At 37.4% G+C, this 19,164-nt stretch overlaps 1 protein-coding gene across 1 annotated transcript in view; it reads left to right on the top strand.

Annotated features, from left to right (window-relative positions):
* NAA16 (N-alpha-acetyltransferase 16, NatA auxiliary subunit) overlaps positions 1–19,164 on the top strand; it is a 62,120-nt gene that overhangs the window by 3,917 nt on the left and 39,039 nt on the right. Inside the window, exons 2-6 of the mRNA XM_062487739.1 lie at positions 8,094–8,178; positions 10,415–10,519; positions 11,095–11,252; positions 12,332–12,466; positions 18,470–18,623. Of these exons, the coding sequence (XP_062343723.1) occupies positions 8,094–8,178; positions 10,415–10,519; positions 11,095–11,252; positions 12,332–12,466; positions 18,470–18,623 (637 nt within the window). The remainder of the gene's footprint in view (positions 1–8,093; positions 8,179–10,414; positions 10,520–11,094; positions 11,253–12,331; positions 12,467–18,469; positions 18,624–19,164) is intronic.

Raw genomic sequence — 19,164 nt, 5'->3', positions numbered from 1 at the left:
TGGTAAGGGAAAGTCACACTTCGCATTTGTCAGTGATTTGAGAGAGTCTAATTGGAGAAGACTTTATCCCAAATAGATGTTCTTGGTTTAATTTTTCAAAAGGAGCTTGTGAAGGTGGTCATGTAAGGCTCAGAAAACAGGTTTCTGTGGAATGCTGTGGGTTGTTTCTTCATTTTGGTCCTTTATTCCTACTTTTATTTGAAAAACTGGTAATTTTTCAGAGTTAAGTCCCTTTGTGTTTTATGTTGGAATTTTTTCTTATTTGGCTGTTTATATGGAATGGAACAAGCACTGAATAGCAAGAAGAGTTCAATTCTAAACTGTTTGTGGCACAAAAAGTGAAGGCCACCTGAAAGCTTCCATGTTTTTGGAGCAAGCTGAGTCTAACAAGTAAAATTGATTGTAGATGAATCCAAGTAAGACTTGGAAATCCTAATGTAATACATACCTCGTATGGGCTGTGAGCTAGATTGCCCCAAGATTTGAGACTTTTAGAGGAATTTGAAGGTTTAAGACAGTTTCCCCTATACACTGAAAACTGGTGAATCCTGGGAAAAGGAATATGCTGTTATGCCACTGTCCAAGTACACTGCAAGTCTACATTTGCAGTGCTGTGTGCTTTGCTCTTTCCCCTGGCTCCTTCCCCAAGCCTCCTCAGAAGGAGTATGAAATTACCTTATATAGGGAGAAAGACATTAACAGAAGATTCAGAAGTTAAGTAGGTACTTGCCTATCTTCAAGCTATTGTGATTGATTTTGATTTTGTTAGAAGTGGAGGCTGTAGAGTATCAGGCTCCAAACAAGAAGTTGTTAACAAAAAGGTTGTTATACTGTGGAACCCTTTGCTGTGTGATGTATTAGCCATATAAAAAGGTTTGGACACTGAGGGGTGCGTGGTGGGGACCCTCTTTACTCTTTTTGTGAGTGAAGATAAACCCTTTTGCTTGGAGTGTTGGTGAGATGCAAATAACTGGAGGCTGAGAACATTCTGGTGAGAACTGTAGTAGAGCTTGTCTTACTCATAAGCCTCTCTCTCTGCACCCAGCACTTGTATCTTAGCTGTAGTGGCCTTGTACCAGGTGTCTGATCTCAGCTCTGATCTGGTGTGATTCCTGTGGTTTTTGGCTGAATCACTGTGTTGTTAAGTATGGAATGTTGAGATTAAGTTGTTGAGGGTTTGTGTTGGTAATTGTCTTGAACTTGCCTGAGGATGCCTAAAAAATTTGTAACTTTTAAAGTCTGATGTTTATTTTGCTGTGTATTGTATCAGATGCCACAAAACAGTGGTGGTGTTCATGGTTTCATTTACTTAACTGCTCTCAGGTGCAGTTCCACTATGTTGTGGAGCCACCTGTTTAGTCTGAGCTCTTGCTAAGCAAATTGCAATCCATTCCAGGAGATGTGGCAGATAGGTCTCTCCAGTACTTCTGCACAAAGGGCAGATTGAAAACTACTGGAAAATGTGTGCTGAGGCTACAACTTGTCTCATTTCTACTGTTGCTGTTATGGTTTTTGCTTTGCAGGGGCACATGTGTTCATAAACAGGAGAGAACTGTATTAAGGCAAGCAGTGTAAAAGTTACAAATGTGAAGTACTTGTCAGCAAGAGCTCTTTTCTACTGTCTTGTTTCTTTCTGCCCTTTTGAAGCAAAGGATATTCTAGGAATTGAAACTGTGAGTGCATGTGCATAGCATGAAATTGCACTAGGCCTTAATTTAAGGCAAGCTTATTGATAATAGCTTCTTTTCAAAGAGGTGTAGTTTATACAGCTGTTAAAGAGGTCTGTGACAATAAATGGTGGAAAAACACTATTTTATTGTACATGTTCTTTCCCATAATAAATACAATATCAATTTTATTCCACCAATAATAAAGAATAATAACAGCAGTGATTACAACTGTTACTCCCAGCTGCATTATATACCAAGTTTCGTGTCTTCTGATGATTTGAACTTGAGTAATTGTGAAAATCTCATCAGGTTAAGGGACAAAAATGTTGTATACAGAGTATGGTAATAGTGAAAGCTTGCATATTACTGTGACATTAATAAATTGATCAGAATGTTACCACTATGTAGTGCTGGCTGCTTGTTCTGTTGTACACCATTGTCTGTGTTCTGACTCAGCACTGTTCTGAATTGGTAAGTTCCCAGGTCTGGGGAAGAATGATGTGGCCTGTCCAGCTTGACAGTCAAAGCAAGCAAGGATGTGTCTAGGTTGTCTTCCTCTTTTTATTTCAGATGATGAGCTTAACTGCTCTTACCAGCAGAGTAGTAGCAGACATGGGGTGGCCATGCATATGTAAAATCCTGGTAGAGTATGGAGAATAGGTGAAAAAGCATTTTTATACTCTGGAATGGTAGCCCTGGAACTAGAAATTTAAGATGTTTTGATTGGGTTTTCCTGGCCTCTGTGACCTGAAGCCCAGCTGATACTTTTTTTTCATTCTCTAAAATATCAGTGAACTGAAGTTAGTATGGAGAGAGGGATGCTGTTTGGAAAAACCTCATGGAGAGGTTTCTAGTCTGTGTGGTATAATGATGCTTTCTTTTCTTGTATCAGTATTGAAAATATCCATATAGTTTGTAATATGGGGAGCATTTCCAACACAGATGCTGAACTCCTCCAGACAAGATGGACAGACCTTGCTGTCAAACTGGTGAATAATTTAATAATTATTTATTAGCTTGGAAGCAGTAGCTTCTGAGTGTTGCCTAAAAATCTGACTAAGGTACTTAGACAATTAATTTTGTCAGCTGCTGTAGGAAATAGATTGCCTTTTTTATGCCGATCACATTGTTTTATAGATGTCCAGTAAAACAAGGCTTTTTACAAGTTCCAGTTAAATGGCAATTAAGAATACTGACAGAGTGCTGATGTTTCTGTATTGGTTGTGCCTGGTTTTGGTCAGAAATGTGTATCAGAATTTGATCAGCCTCAAAATACTTGTCAGATAGCTCTCAGGAAAAGGTGCTGATCAGGATCTGTGTAATTGATAATGCTGAGGCTTTTTTACTACGGAATCTGGTCACCATTGTGACCCTTGGGGAAGATTTCCAGCGTAACTGACTTCCAACATTCTTTCCGTAAGGATTGATTGATGTGTAAGCCTTGTCCTTTTTCCTTAGGCTCTGATGTTCCATGTTTAGTCCTTAGTTTTCTTCTTTAAGCATTACTTCCATCAGTGTTAGAGCATTGAGAACATGAGTAATTTTTTTTAATGAATCCTAGGTGTTGCCAAAATCCTCCCTGAGTTCTACACCAAACTCTTCACAGCAGGAGCCAGGACACTACCTGGCAAGAAGAATGTTGAAGCTATTGAATGCTGAGAGGTCTTCAGGCAGGATTATATGCAAGTACAATAGCAGGGAAGACTAAAACAAATTATGTCTTAAGACTTATTGAGGAGTGGCCAAGGGAGCTGAGGTTGTTAGCCTGGAGAAAAGGAGGCTTAAGGTAGACCTTATCACTTGCTACAACTGCCTGAAAGGAGGTGGTAGTGAGGTGGGAGTCAGGATTTTCTCCCAGGTAACGAGCGACAGGACAAGAAGAAATGGCCTCAAGTTGCATCAGGGGAAGTTAAGCTTGAATATGAGGAGAAATTTCTGCACTGAAAGAATGATTAAGCACTGGAACTTGCTGCCCAGTGAAGTGGTTGAGTCCTCAATCCCAGGAGTAAAAAAAGGCATGTAAATATGGCACTTGGGGGCATGGTTCAATGAGAACCTGACAGCTGGACTTGGCAATTACAGAGGTCTTTTCCAACTTAATGTTTGTCTAATTTGCTCTATTAATAAAACTTGAAGCTGTATTTATGCAGCTATATTAAAATTGTTTAATTGGTTTGAAATGTTATTTTTCTTATTGGTGGTTCTTATGCTCCATTATGTTTTGGGCAAGGCAGTCCATTGATGTGAAGACATGCCTTAACAGAATGTAGACTGCACAAGTAGGATTGGAGAATAATGTTAAAATGTTGATAATGGTTTGGGTTTTGTGTTTGAGAAGTTCTTCTCAAGAGATAGCAGAATCAATTTTTAAATTGCAGTATTGTTGTTAAAGAAATTGCACGTAGAATTAGAAAGTAGCTTGGGTTGGAAGGGACCTTTTAAATGCCATGTAGTCCAACCCCCTGCCATTGGGAGTGACATCTCCAACTAGATCTGGTGGCTCAGAATCCCTTTAATGTTTCCAGGAAGGGATCATCTGTCACCTCTGTGGGCAGCCTAACCTATTCCAGTGTTTCACCACTATAATCATAAAAATACCTGCCTAATGTCTAATATGAATTGATCTTTTAGCATAAAAATATCACTCCATAGCCTATCACAAGAGGCACTGCTAGAAAGTTGTCGCCATCTTTCTTACAAGCCCTCTTTACACAAGCTCACCATCTGATGTGTCACTGTACATTTTGAACTCCATTGCAGCTTTGTTACAGTCACAGACCCTCTTAAACAACTTTAAATTATTAAAACATTCAAGCTGATCAGAGATGCTTGATTGCTGTGTTTAGCACTGTTTGGTTTGATGCAATAGCTCTCCTCAGTCTTTGAATGTGATACTACTTTTCATCTAGTCTTCACAAAAATGCTTTCTCAAGTAATACATCACTTGAATACCTTCAGAGGCACTGGGGCCATGGAGTGAGGAAGGCTTGCACAGAACTGCTTGCTGCAGCTGCAGTCTCTCTTCAAGTCGCCAGTTGAGAATATTTTTTGTTAAGATGACTTCTTGGAAGTGAATGTTAATGTCTGAGATAATGGGATGTTTTCAGCCATAAAATTGCCTTAACTGTATTAAACTGTGTATGTGAAAAATGTAACTGCTCTCTTAACGCAAGGCCTTTTTCAAAGCAGCAGATGCTATGTCTAGGGAGATGTAGTTTGTAAAATCATCCCTGCACTAAGCTGATGTTGTAAATAGTTAAACATAAGCAAGAAGTAAATGACATGTGTGATTGAGTAGTGATATGTGGAGTCCTATTTCACAAGTAATGCTTGTGATTCAGATCCTTGATTCTGTTTATATTTAGTAGTGGAAGGAATTTTAGGTGTTTAAAAAAAAGACATCATACAAAAAGATACAGTTTATGAATGGCATTTTTCTAAGTAGATGCAGCAAAACATTGTAATACAGGAATCAAGTATTTTCTTGTTTTTCGTTGTCTTTGTTAGTAGGATTTTTTACCATTACAATTACTTCTCAGATGCAGTGCCAATTTGACATCCGTGTAGAGGCACTTGATACTTAACTAAAAGTACACAAAATGGTATCTAGATTAACTGTATGGCAGTCTACAAGCAGATTATATAGTTGCGTTAATGCTGAAAAAGGGAACAATGAGATTTTTGCCCCATGAGGTAGCATCCTTCCTACTTGCATCCCACAGCAGAAGTTCTGGATAACATTTTGGCCTTGCCACAGTTTCTATTTGAGGTTTCAAGTGTGTAAACATTCATGATTTTAGGTTTTGGTTTTAGCTTTAGCAGGAAATGATTGCCAAAAAGGAGTGATGGGGACCATCACATTAACCACTACAGATAAAACAGTTAAAAAAAACTTAACTCAGCAAATTAATTTGAGCTTTTAGTGTACCAAAGACTTAATGCAGTGGGGCAGATTCTAGTGAATGTGTTTCAGCTACATCTGTCCTGATAAGTAAAAAAACTTGAGAATACATATGGAGATATCAGGCTTCCCAACTGTGCAATGTCCTTACAACTACATGAAAGGGGGCTGTAGTGACGTGAGGGTTGGTCTTTCTTCCTAGAAGCTTCAGGATAAGAGGAAATGGCTTCAAGTTGCATCAGGGGAGATTTAAATTTGATATGAGGAAAAATTTCTTCACTTGGAAGGGTTGGAAGCATTGCAAGAGGATGGGGTTGAAAGGAAAGGGGTTGAATCACCAGCTCTAGAGATATCTACAAGATGTGTAGATGTGGCACTTAGGGATGTGGTTTAGTGGTGGACTTGGCAGTACTGAATTAAAGTCTGGACTTGGGACTCTAGGATCTTCTATCATCCTAAACAAAGGATGCTGATTGTCTTACCAGCAAGCCAACAAACTAAATATTGAATTTATATTTTCTTTCAGTGTGGAGTGCATTTATTTCTCTCCCATTCATCTGTTGGGCTTTAGAAAATGTGATCTTGTCTGTCCTCCAAAAATCACATTTGTTTCTAATTGTCTTCAATTCAGTTCTTATTCTAGGCCTGAGACTGAACTCCATGGGATAAAAATGTCAGAACAAGGATAATGGATCTGATTTTCTCCAGTAGTTAATCTATTTTAAGTGCACACTTGACTCAATAGCTTCTGGTTAAGCACTGCTGTATATTTGGGGTTTCATTCAACATTGCAACGGTTGTAGAACCGTGAATGAATGTTCACTATTGCTACTTTTTTAGGCATACTTGATTAAGTTTTGAAAGCATACATAGCACATTGTTGGTGTTTTCCTAGGATTCTTTAAAAATGGTTCGAAGTATTGTAAGCTAACAAAGTAAGTAGATGAGCAAGAGAATTTTCACCTTTGCCTAGAGGGGATTCCAAGTTTTGCTACAGCCTTGGTTATTTCTGGTAAAAGAAAGAAGCTAGTTCTCATTAAAAAAAAAATCTCAGAGCTTTTCTGTTGCTGTTGTTAAAATGTGAATTCCCATAGTAAAACTGTTTCTGATGGGAATTCTCTGACCATCCTGCCAGAAGTCAGTCAGGCAGATCAACCTGATCTAATATCAAGGTTAGCTCTTCTGTTTCGAGAATTGATTTTGGTGACCTCTGAGGGCTCCTGCTGGCCTAAATTATTCTGTGACTTAATCTGCACTTAGTCATGGTTAACTGCCAGTGTCTTGAGTTTCAGGCAACAAGAACCTAAAAACTGTCTGCAGTTAAGCCCTTCCTTGCAGACTGGGGGAGGGACCCTTGTTTTCTTGCCTTAGCCAATTACCCCAAAGTGGGCATAGGTATGTTTCTGTATTGCTTTTACCCTGTGAAGTAATGGAATGATCTGTTCTGATTGCAAAGGGGATACTATCTCCATATTAATTTTACACAGATTTTGCTTTTGTCCTGGAAGATTGATGGAGTGGGTATAATATATGAGAGACTGCTAAAGCATTCAAGCACATAACTGAAATGACATACATTCTCCTTAGAATAGCTTTCTAAATTACATCAGGACAATACTCATTATTAATGAAAAATGGTGCCAAGCTGTGCCTGGTTTGGTGGTTTTTCTACAGTTAAAAAGCTTAAGTGGCCTCAAATAATTTTCATGTTTACTCACACAGGCATGCCTTTAGCTGGTTTAAACAGATCTTAGTGATCCACTGTAATGATCCATAGTTGATTTAAATACTAAAACGTTAGTGATCTAGGTAATATCTTCCTAAAGAAGGAAAGGGACCCACGTTCACATTTTTTCTTCCATGTGTTCCCACAGTTGAACCACACTGTTTGCCAGTTTGCCTAGTAATTAGGTAAATTGTGTTCTAAGTAAATTTGTAAGTAACCCTTAGCTGTACTATTACAGGCAGAAATTAGATGTTTCGGTTTTTTAATACCAGGTAAATTCTTCCACCCTGATATCTCTGTATCTATATCCGAGGTTATAAGTCTATCCTACCTCATGGTTTCTCTCTTCTTACTAGAAGTCTGTATTGGCAACTAGGAAAGTCTTCTGTCTTGAGGTGTCTTGTCTGGAAATCACTAGGCCAGGGAAATGGGATTTTGAAAGGAGTGCTTAGACTCTGAGATTAATTCTCCTCAAAAGTTCTGTTCAGTCAAGATTCCTAACTCTGCATTCTATTTTAAGAGTTTCTCAATTGAAGTAGATGTTGCTACTTCCCTTTTCTATTTGTGTTGAAAAGGAATTACTTTTTAATAAAAAAATAGACCATGACGTAGAGTATTTGTTGCATGTTCTGAATGCTGAGAAGAGACAATTTCATATGAATAGATATATTTGCCTAGAGTTTGCTAGTGATCTGATCACTATACCTTGCTGGATGAATGACTACATTTGTAACAGTATGTTAAGGTACTGTGGTTTTAAATGCATTTCAGTGATTGTATTTCACCTCTTTTACAGAAATGTTACGAACAAAAGCAGTACAAAAATGGACTCAAGTTCTGCAAGATGATCCTTTCTAACCCAAAATTTGCTGAACATGGAGGTAACTGCAGACTCAGGATGTTTTTTTTCTGTCTCATGTCGAGAGTTTAAATGTATTATTAGTCTGTATCACAGTATTGGGAAAGAAAAGAGCCTGTTGTGGAGTGTGATTCTGTTGTTATGACTGAATAATTACTCTGGATTTTCAGTTTTTGTGCATTCAGATCAGGTTTCCACTCTGCCTCAGTCATACACTCCTGGTGCAATGGGGTGTTGAAGATGAAAATATGTGGTGGAAGCAGCACTTCAGTGAAGCTTCCAACTTGTCTTTCTAGGTTTCTGGGTCAGAATGCTAGTGTGGGTTTTTCTTACATTCCTATTTAAAGCAATCCCAGCCTTTTTTGAATATTATATGAATATGTTCTGCCAATAAATTAAAAATGGGGAGGGTTTTTTGTCAAGCTCATAGTCTTATATTTTCTGTACTGCATACCAAGTTGCTGCTTAAAGGGAGCAGTGTTAAGTGTAATACTGTTGCAGTTAATACTTGAAGCTGAAGACACGAAGATCTGGTGATCCTGCTCTGATAAATATTGTAAGAAATACGGCAGTGGTGTATTGCTTCTATTTACATCTGTTAAATTCTATTTACATCCTCAATAGGATACTCTAGTCTTTCTGTATTACAGGTTTCTGTTACATTATTCATACAGTCTTTCTTTCCAATACAGTGAATTTTGTTTGTTTTTTTTTACAGTTGAAGCAACCTTACACTGAGTGTTCATGTACTGTGTCAGTAAAATTATTTTCCTATTTGATGTTGTCAAATCTTGTCAAAATGTTTGACTAATCCTTTTCATGCTTCCATCCATGCCTGCTGTTTCTTTGTTGTCTTCATTACTTCCCTAGAGATAAAAGTTTTTTTGTTGCTTCAAAGCTAGAGTGGTTTGTTCAGCTTTGACCTAATGCCTGTGTCTCTACTAGCACTACTGTTCGTATAACATCTCAGTATACAGATCTGTCTTTCCTGCTCTTGCTGCTTCTTAAACTTTTCCAGGACAGCTAGCTGCCTTGGCAGTCCACATACTATGAGAGCTTTGAACCACTAATGGCTTTGAAGCTTGGGAGTAAAGCCTGGAATGAACAGCTGAAGCAGAACTAAGCCAGTGAAATGATCTGATGGAAAGCTGTGCTTGTCACACTAAACTTTTGAAACTCCTTTTCTCTGAGGCTTAGTGAGGAGGTGGCAAAACAGACAGATTGGTGTGGCTGGGCAGTTATCTCCGTGGTATGGGAAAGCCGGATTAGCTTGCTCCCATTCCCACAGTGTGGATTTTCTTTTTAAAGCTTTTAAATATCATTTGAGAAGTATTCTGGCTTTCTCTGTTCTTGCAGTATGGATGTAGGACAACTGAAGAACAACAAAAAAACCCCACCCTTGACTAATTTTGGGTCATCATTCACTTACAGGTGTATTGTACAGAAAAAGTGTAGAATGGGTCTATCAATAAGACTTCAAATTGCTGTTACAGCTGACCTTGAGATCATTCTGTTGCCATTAATACGGGGGAAGAGGTTGTAGCTGGAGGAAAACCAGATGAAACAGTGACTGATCTTCTGGCAGGAACCAAAACAAGTGGCCTCTTACTTAACAAAAAATCTGAAATCTGAATCTGGAACAGCTTTCAGGCATAGTGCATGCATTGCATGCAACTTGCTTGTCTACTGTGTGCCTTGAAGAATGGGGGAAGAAGGACAGCAGTAGTCATACCAATGTAGTATTTGGAATCTTGTGCCTCTGAGAATGTTGATTAAAATGTTACTGGGTTGAGGTCTCTTACACTCCTAATAGTACCAGTAAATACACTTCCCTTAACTAATGCTTGTAAGAAGTCTTTAGCAGGGGAACTGACTGTGAGTGTTGTTTCTTGTGGTTGACACAGCCTTTTTTCCCTTGTTTGCGTCTGGAACTTTAATACACATTGAGGAGCTCTCTAAATTTGCTTTAGTTTATTGCTAACTCCCTCGAAGCAGGCTAAGTGTATTTTTAAATTATTAAAAGTTTGTGTTGTCTGTGTTGATGACATCTGTATGATGCTCCTCGAGAGGTCTTTTTAAGACCAGTTTCAAGAAAGGAGATGCTTCCATGTAATAGCCTTCAGCTGTGCTGGGCTACTATCTTGATCTAAAATATATTTTAATGGGGGACTTCACTGTGTAACAACTTCAAAGGATATCTGCACTGTGAAGCTGGCATATGGGAAGTCAGAAACATTAGTATCTGATACTTCTTACAGAGACACTTGCGATGAAAGGCCTGACCTTGAACTGCTTAGGGAAGAAGGAGGAAGCGTATGAATTTGTTCGTAAAGGACTTCGTAATGATGTGAAAAGTCACGTCTGTATCCTTTGTAGTACAAAACCCGATTGTTTTGCTATGGTACACTGTTGGTGGAAATCTAAGATGCTGAGGTTGTGACAAGGACTTATGATGCACAAAATGCTTAGTTTCCCTTTTGTCAATGAATCAAGTAAAGGTCTGTGTTTTTCCTTGCTGTAAAATATGGAGTCTAATGAGGTTACAGATAGGCAAGAGAGGAAAAGTAGAAATCATACACAGATTCCACTGTTAGAATGAAACACTTCTATGAGTAAGAATTCCCACTGTAATTATGGTAGCACGTTCTAAAAAAATGAATCTGTGACTACATCTTACAGTCTGGAGTTTGGATAATTTAGTTTGTATAACAATGCTCATGGGGTTCTGAATGTGACTTAAGCAGTAATGTCTCATTAAAAAAAATTTGGGAACATTTAATATTTTGCAGTGTGTTGGTAAAGTCTGGCTGCAGTACTCCATCATCATTTGTAATGGTACTGATCTTCAAGGAAGATGTCAAGTTGTTTGACCTGTAATGCAAATGCACTGCAGTTACTTTGTGAGAATTATAAATATATCTTCCTTAACCTGCATTAGGTTGGCATGTCTATGGCCTTCTGCAGCGTTCAGATAAGAAATATGATGAAGCCATCAAGTGTTACCGGAATGCACTCAAACTAGATAAAGATAACCTACAGATCTTGAGAGATCTCTCTTTGTTGCAGATTCAGATGAGGGATTTAGAAGGATATAGAGTAAGTATTCTCTTTGAATTCCCACTTATTGCTGTTATCCTTTTCTTGTTCTGTTCCACTGCAACACCTTTTGTTGGTAGTATTTCTGTTGCTAATCTTTTTCAAAAATCTTTTAAGCTATTGTTTAGGAAAGCGGGAAAAGATACTGCAGTAGAACTCTACATAAGGTTGAGAGCAGAACTAGAAATATTTGTTCTGTGCAGTTGGATTCACCAGTCACTTTGTAAAAATAGTTCTTTACTCATTTTTTACTAAAAGAGTAAGAGAAAGGGACAATACTTAAATTAGCAAGTAGAAGTACTTAACAAGCAATTGTGAACCCTACAAATGATGTTTTGGGTGCAAATGCTGAAGGTGTTTTTGGTAAGAAATACATGTGGTAATATAAGAATACCATGTTTCTTGTTAGTATGTGGGTAACTTGCTCCATGATGACAGATTCTGGTATTTCAGTGATGATTATTGTTAAAAATGAAACATTAAAATTTGTCCAAAAAGTGAGTAGTTTCAAAATGGTTAAACTGATTTATCTGTTTCATGTGAAGTAGAGGACTGAACTGTGGGCTTGGCATTAGTTGCTCTCCTTACTGAGGATGTTATTTCCTGTGACTTTACTAATGGAAAGGGAAAATAGAATTGCTGACCTGAGGATGATTTGACTCGGGAAGAAGTTCTGAGAAGTGTTGTGGTAGTGTGTGAGGACCTTGTGCCTAGGAGAATGCTGTTTTTTCAGTGGCAGTTAGCTCCTGCTTTCTGGTAGAAGGGGCTTTCTGAGATTTCAGAGCTCTATTTTTGAAAATAATTTAGGCCCTTAGGAAGTGCTCTTGAAAATGACACCTTCTGTGTCTCCACGAATAGATGTTATTCTTTGTTCCATGACTTGTGTCCTTAGAATGTAACCTCCAAATTTATAAAACAGCAATGTGCTGCTTTTTCCCATGCTGTTAGAATTTCAAAGGTTGCCTAGGGCTTTTAAAAGTTCTTTTAAAATATTGGCTGTCTTGGTGCTAAATCATTATAAATGCGTAGTAACTCTGGTTAAAAATTCTTCTTTTAAAATTGCTTTTCTTTTACTGAAGGAGACAAGATACCAGCTGCTTCAACTGCGCCCCACACAACGTGCTTCCTGGATTGGATATGCCATTGCATACCACTTACTAAAAGATTATGATATGGCCTTAAAATTACTTGAAGAGTTTAGGAAAACCCAGCAGGTAAGATTTCCTGGAAAGAAAACACTTCTTGTATAAGGGATAGAATCTGAGGAATTAGTTCTTTGGCAATGGAAATCAGTTATGAATTAGGAACAAATATGTTATTTGTGGAGCTTTCTGCTTTGAGCAGAAAAATTTCCAGGAGCTTAGCAGCAGACACAAATTACACAGGAATACTTTCTTCGCCCCCAATAAACTGTTAGGGTTGAGGATAAAAGTAAAGTCATGCAGAGTAAGTTAATGTTTGTGACACGTGTAGCTAGAGAGAACCTGTGATGATCCTCTCCCTTTACAGTGGGTGAGACTACAGGAAATAGGGCAAATGGGCACATCCAAAATACTTTGTCCTGCCTCAGTCTGGGTGCCATTACATCCCTACAAAGAATGAAATATTGTCAATGGTTTGTATGCATCAGAATATAGTACACTCAAAATCAGTGCTTTGTTTCAGAGTAAAATGAATATGTAGCTGAAAGTTCTTTGAATCAGGCTTGGTGTTGTGGTGACCGGAGTAAATCAAACGGTACAATCCTAAAATCACTGAGTATAACCTTTTTTGAGAGACACTATTTCCGTGTTCTGTTAGTGGTAATGCAGTGTTGTAAAGTCTAAAATACAATAGAGTGGATGTGTTGATTATTCTGCAATGTGGAAAGAAAAAGAAACATTTTTATAGATCCATTCAGCTGGGGAAGCATCTTGAAAGTGTTGTGTAATACTAAGATGTTATCTGACCTCTAGACTGTGTGTTTTTAAAACAAAAATTTCGTATCTTTTCTGAGTTGTTACATATGGGATTAAGTACAAGAAAGGAAATAAATGGCTAGGAAAGACCAGTATTTGTCTTGATCACGTGTGGTCAAAAAAAGGATGTTGCAAGCTGGGTATGTATAGCTTGATGTTTCAAAAGAGCTGTAACTTCAACGTTTAGTAAAAACTGAGAATAGGTTTTAATAGAAATTGGGTCATTTTCTCTGAGTGTTTGACAAACAAAAAGTCATCATTCTCAAATCAAATGAGTCAGCAGTGCCCAGTCTGAGTTTGGTGTCAAAATGGCTGTTCGAGTTCAAAAGAATATATACTAGATGGAAAATCAGCAAATGTTGCATAAGAGACTGAGGCTCTTCAAGGACTAAGAGCTTAGTAGTGGTATTGGCCTCTTGGAGAGAATGGAAGTGGTGCTGTTAGTGTTGTCTGTTCTAAAAGGTTGTGTGTAAATATGGTTGTTTGAGGGCTGTCATGACCCTGGTCAGTCTAGTGACTAAGCCAGATGCAAATACTGTTGATGAATGCATTATATCAATTGAGTCTGCTGTGCAAGTTACCACCATATCAAATCTCACCCTAAAACAAAGGTGATCCTAAGATGAGAGCAAGCACTTATGTCATTTTCTGATAAAACTGGAGATATTGGGAAATTCCCATAAATAGGAAGACTGCTTGTGCTTGTACAATGAGCTAGTTTAACTGTTGATTAGCATCGTGTCAGTCAGAGGCAAGTGGTGGAAAAGCAGCTTAAGCATTAATGGACAGAAATATGCTAGAGATGCTGCACAACATCATTTTCTAGGAAATTAGTCCCATCTTCTTTTTTGAGATTGTTAAAGACAGTTAAGTGGTATGTTGTCTTTTTCCCCTCTAAAACACTAAAAATATGTATGAACACATTAGTCCAGTTTCTCTATAAAATAGTCTTTTGCTTTGTTGTGCCAGCTCCCTGATGAGTGCAGGTCCAGGTGGAAACCCATGGAGAATCAATGTGTTTGGTCCAGAGCAGTCAGGAGAGCCCAGGCGAGCTCAAAGCTCAGGTTTACCACGCGTTGGCTCTTCCACAATACTCCCCAGATGTACTGGTTTTGCTGTGTTGGGATTTTTCAGTCCCGCAGTTAAAATAATTAAGTTCAGGATATTGCATGTATCTTTGAGACAGTGCTTATCTTGTGTACTTTCCTTCCCAAATATCCCCTTTTGGCCTGTAGTTTGTATGCACTCACCTTGATAGATGGACTGCACAGACTGTTGCAAGTGACTGCAATAGAAGAATGGTAGTTTAAAAGGAGGATTGAAAGACTGAAGGGTATCCAAATGACTCATGAGCAGGACTCTTCAACAAATGGATGTTTTTGAGGAGTTTTATGGCAATCTGTACTAGGCCTGATACTGTTTACTATTCAAGCTAATGAATAGTAAAAGAAATGTGGCACGTTACTTAAAATGCTGGTGTCGCAAAAATTGCTAATAATGGTAATGTAGAATAGTGATATTTATTTACTTGAATTACTCAGGCAGCTCAGTCTTCTCAGATGTGAATGCAAATAGCCAAGACCAAGCAGTAAAACTAAGAAAAACATGAAGTAACTGTAATTTTAGTGATTGTAGATTAATATCTGAAGATGCAGTATTACAAAATAATGTAGCTACAAGTTGTTGCCAAAACCAGCAATTTGAGCTTTTCCTGTGTGCTTGCACCACTTCCTTGTGCAGCACTGGCTGACTTGTGGAGGGTTGGTTCAGGAAGCCTAAGTGCCAGAAAGATAATCACAGATAATCACTCTTTGGGAGGTTGATTGGCTGAACTGAACAGCTGTGAGGTGAGAGGGGACAGAGGAAGGGGAATAATAGAGGGAAGTGAGCTGCCTTTGTTGATACAGGCTGTATTTATTCTGACTTAGTTTACTGTAAAACTGTCTCTCAGGGCTAGCTAGCTTATCGGTGAAAAGTAAAATACAGTCCTAGTTCTGATAGCAGGGATTTTACCCATAAAGCACTCATTACTGAGAGATCAAGACTTACTGATGAGCCTGTTGTCAAAAAAAAACAGAAAATGAAAAGAACAATATGGCAAGAGAGGATGACTAGAGAGAAAGCTGTCTGTGAAAAACAGAGCATCTCTTTGTTTACTATAGACAGAAAAAAGCCTTGGTGATTTTAGTACAAATTCTGTGCTGGGTTTGGGAAGAGTAATAGCTAGGAAGCTTGCTTAGGAGGGAAAAGAAAGGAAAGAGTAGTGTCAGGAAGTTGATCAACAAATTAAAGTAATAAAATGCTTTTTATCGTTGACAGTTTTATTCTAGTGGCTATGTTATCACTGGAAATGGTGATTTTTGTCTCTTAGTGTATTAAGATGAATGTTGCCTGTCATCTAAAAGCTGTAAAATTGGCCAGATGGACAATATTTCAGTCAAAAACAGGTTATGAGGTTAAAGGTAAACATCTCTGCAGGAAATGTAACAGCTTGTGCTGTCCCAAGTCAAAATTATGTAAGAGTCAGTTCAGTATTGAAGTTTTGGGAACCAAGGTGTAAAACAAGTATGCAATTTGTTTTACTGTTGTATGTCCCATTTTTCCTTTCTTCTTTTCCAGAACAATTTTTTATTCTTAATTTTTATTTCATTCCTAATTTTCGCATCAGGCCCACAAATACAGATATGGACAGAAAACCTCTGGAGTTTTGGGGGTCTGCTCTTAGGTATGTTTTGGCTGCATCTTGTCACATTCTTTCCGTGACAGTTGTTAGGGGACCTGCGGTTGAAAAGTTGATCCTTCTTTGGTCCAGGAGGAGAAGAAATTTATTCTGAAACAGTAGAATTGAGTTCAGGAAAAAGTTGAACATGTCCTGTGCAAGAATCATAATTCTTCTGGGGGGAGGGAGGAGTCAAGATGTATTGAGCAGCAGTAACAATAGTGTGGGCATTCTCTTTATAGAATATCTTACTCTTTATAAAACAATCTGGTTATTCACATTAACTACTGGGGTTGTTAACCACTTGCCTTCTGATGAATTGCAGATTTCAGTCGTCATTAAATGATGATATTTCAAAATACCTTTGAAAACAGACTTCTTAAAATTACTTTTAAAAATAACTTTTTAAATTGGGTGATAGTAAGTGCACTGTCTTTCTGGTGGATTTAGTCTATGTGTGAGAATAATTTAATTTTAATTTTTTTTTTCATTTTTTTATGTTGTTTTGTTTTATTTTTCTCTTGGTTCTTGTTTGATTTTTTTTTTTTGTTGTTTCATTGATTGGTGTTTGGGTTTTGTTTTTTTTTCCTTTCTTTTGTTCTCCTACTGAGCCAAAACAGCAATGAGGAGGTCAGTTATCTCTGTGTTGTGTATATATTTTTTTATGGGTTTTTGGGTGAACTGTGTTTGGAAAGCCTAAAACCAACTCATGATGTGCCAAAAAGCTGTGCTACTTGCAGTATTTGTAATTTAGATATGTGCATTGTGTTGGAGGAGAAGATATTTTTAGGAGGAGGTGAAGGAGAAAGAACTAAATTGGTTCTCTGCAGTTCTGTTCCGTGGTATTGCAGTAAGGATAAACAGGAAGACATGCTTAATGCTTAACCCTTGTTCCATGAGTCCGTTCTGTGAAGCAGTTAAAAATGCTTTCCTGGTAACAATGTTTTTATTAGTGATTTCTAGTGGGTAATATAGACTAAAAATTGAGCAAAAGTGGAAATGGAAGTGAAGCTGTGGATAAGAGAGCTACTTAGAGAAGTGGGTAGAATTTCATGCTACCTGCTGACTATTATGTGTAAGGTATAGTCTTGTTCCATTAGTGATCATTTCCTATACTTTATTAGCTGCTAAAAAAGGTACTTGAATGATACTGTTTTCATAGTAATGTTCATTGTCAAATACACACGTTTATAGTATTTTCTTATACTATCTTTCAGACTACTTCTATGTAAAAGCAAATCTTTCTAAAAATGCCCACCAATACTGTAAAAGTTGCCTCTCAAAATCTGAAGAGCATGTACTCAGAAATGTTAAATCCTGTAAAATCACTTTGTTCTTGGGGAAGGGCTCGAAGTAGTAGTTTAGGACAGTATTCTTAATAACAATGTTCCTTTCAGCCAGTGTAATGTTTTGGCTTTTCGTGGTTTTTTTGTTTGTTTCTTTGTTTTTTATTTACTTACTTGTCTCTTTAGAGACCAAGGAAAAGCTTTTTTTCAGGCACAGAAAATAGTAGTAAACTGTTTAGTGACCAATGTGACTTTAAAGTGTTGGTCGTTCAGGAACAAAGTATGTAGTGTCACAGGAAAAGATATCAATATTTGTCACACTCAACTGCTTCTCATCTTTATGTAAAAACAATGTTAGATTACAAGTCTATCACAATATCTGTTGGAATATTACATTCCGTATAGTTTTATTGGTCTGCTTGGCTTTTTCTGGAGATTGCATTTGCTTGCTAATATTCTTGCAACTGGAGTAGTGTTTTGTGTGTTAGTGAAGAGCATTTAGTATGAAAAGAATTACTGTAACTCTGGCAAGACTTTTCATTGCCTTAATCTGTGGTAGGGAGTTATCACTGAAAGGAATAATTTTGAGTGTTATCCTGCTTCCTTGGCTGTTGCAGCATTGCAAGGTGGATGAGCCACTAGTTGTACTGTAGGCTCTAGAAAATCCTAGGTGTGCAGCTGCAGGCAGACCTAAAAGTAATTATCTCTTGCTCAGAAAACTCTATATGTTTGTGCACTGCGTTTTCTGGGGGATTGAAGTTCAGTTCAGAGAACACTTGTTTAGAGAGAAATAGTTTAAGTTCTCTATCTGAAAAATTGCAGTTGTCAAGCTATGGATGGGTCATTCCTCTTAGAAATAGTTTGATGTAGACCTGTGGTATAATGAAAATGATACTGTTAGCCCTCAGCTATCTTCTGTAGAGCTAATGTCAAAATGGTTGTGTAGTGCGTAAGAGCTTCAGAAAGAAAATATATGAAGATATTTACTTTCTCTCATATAATTCAGTTTTTAGTTAGCTGCCACAGTGATAGAGAAAAGAGAAATAAAAGACTTCTAATATGCTAACTACGAAAGTTATCCTTAAATTTATCTGATTTGATTGAGTAATGGGAGTTTCACCTTCTGAATGTTTAGATGGTGTGTATAAACAGACCTGATTATGTTCCATAGCTTAAATTTGTATTCTGTAATACTGCATCTATTTGAGGTACAGGTAAATGTTAATTAATATATTATTTTTCTCCCCCTCCCAGGTTCCTCCTAATAAAATAGATTATGAATATAGTGAACTGATTTTATATCAGAATCAAGTGATGAGAGAGGCAGATCTTTTTCAGGAGTCTTTAGAACATATAGAGACATATGAAAAGCAAATATGTGATAAATTAATAGTAGAAGAAATCAAAGGTAAGTCATTATTATTCTTCCCTTGGCCAGTTTTGTTAGAAATTTTTGGTAATGTCTTTCAGATATGATAAAACAATAAAAAGAAAAAAAACCAAACCCCTGCATGTAAAATCTTTAATTAATTTGTAACAATTATTATAGGAAAACTGGTACCAACAGATTTACAATTTTGTGCGCAAGTAAACAACTTTTGCTGCCAAATTGGGTAGTGGATGCAGATAGTCTGTCTTGGGTCAACACAGGAATAGAGGAGATGTCAGATTATATTGGTACATTGGAGTACCTTACCATAACGCAGAACTATAATAACCCAGTTTTAATCTTATGAAAAAGAATTTCATAAAGAATACTGTTTGAAGTGCAAACACAAATTCTTCTTTTTTCACTGAAGTATCAAGTTCTTGTTTCCTTTTCAAGCTTCCTAATGCATTTACTTATTGAAGTGAATACTGAAGTTCACTTTTTTGGTTAAAAATAACTCACAGTTGTTTCGTGGATTTGAAGTGCTAATACTGAATTCTGAATATGTGTCAGTAATGGC

The sequence above is a fragment of the Cinclus cinclus genome, chromosome 2, assembly GCF_963662255.1.
Source record: "Cinclus cinclus chromosome 2, bCinCin1.1, whole genome shotgun sequence".
NCBI classification, from domain to species: Eukaryota; Metazoa; Chordata; class Aves; order Passeriformes; family Cinclidae; genus Cinclus; species Cinclus cinclus.
This window is presented reverse-complemented; position numbering and strand designations above follow the sequence as displayed.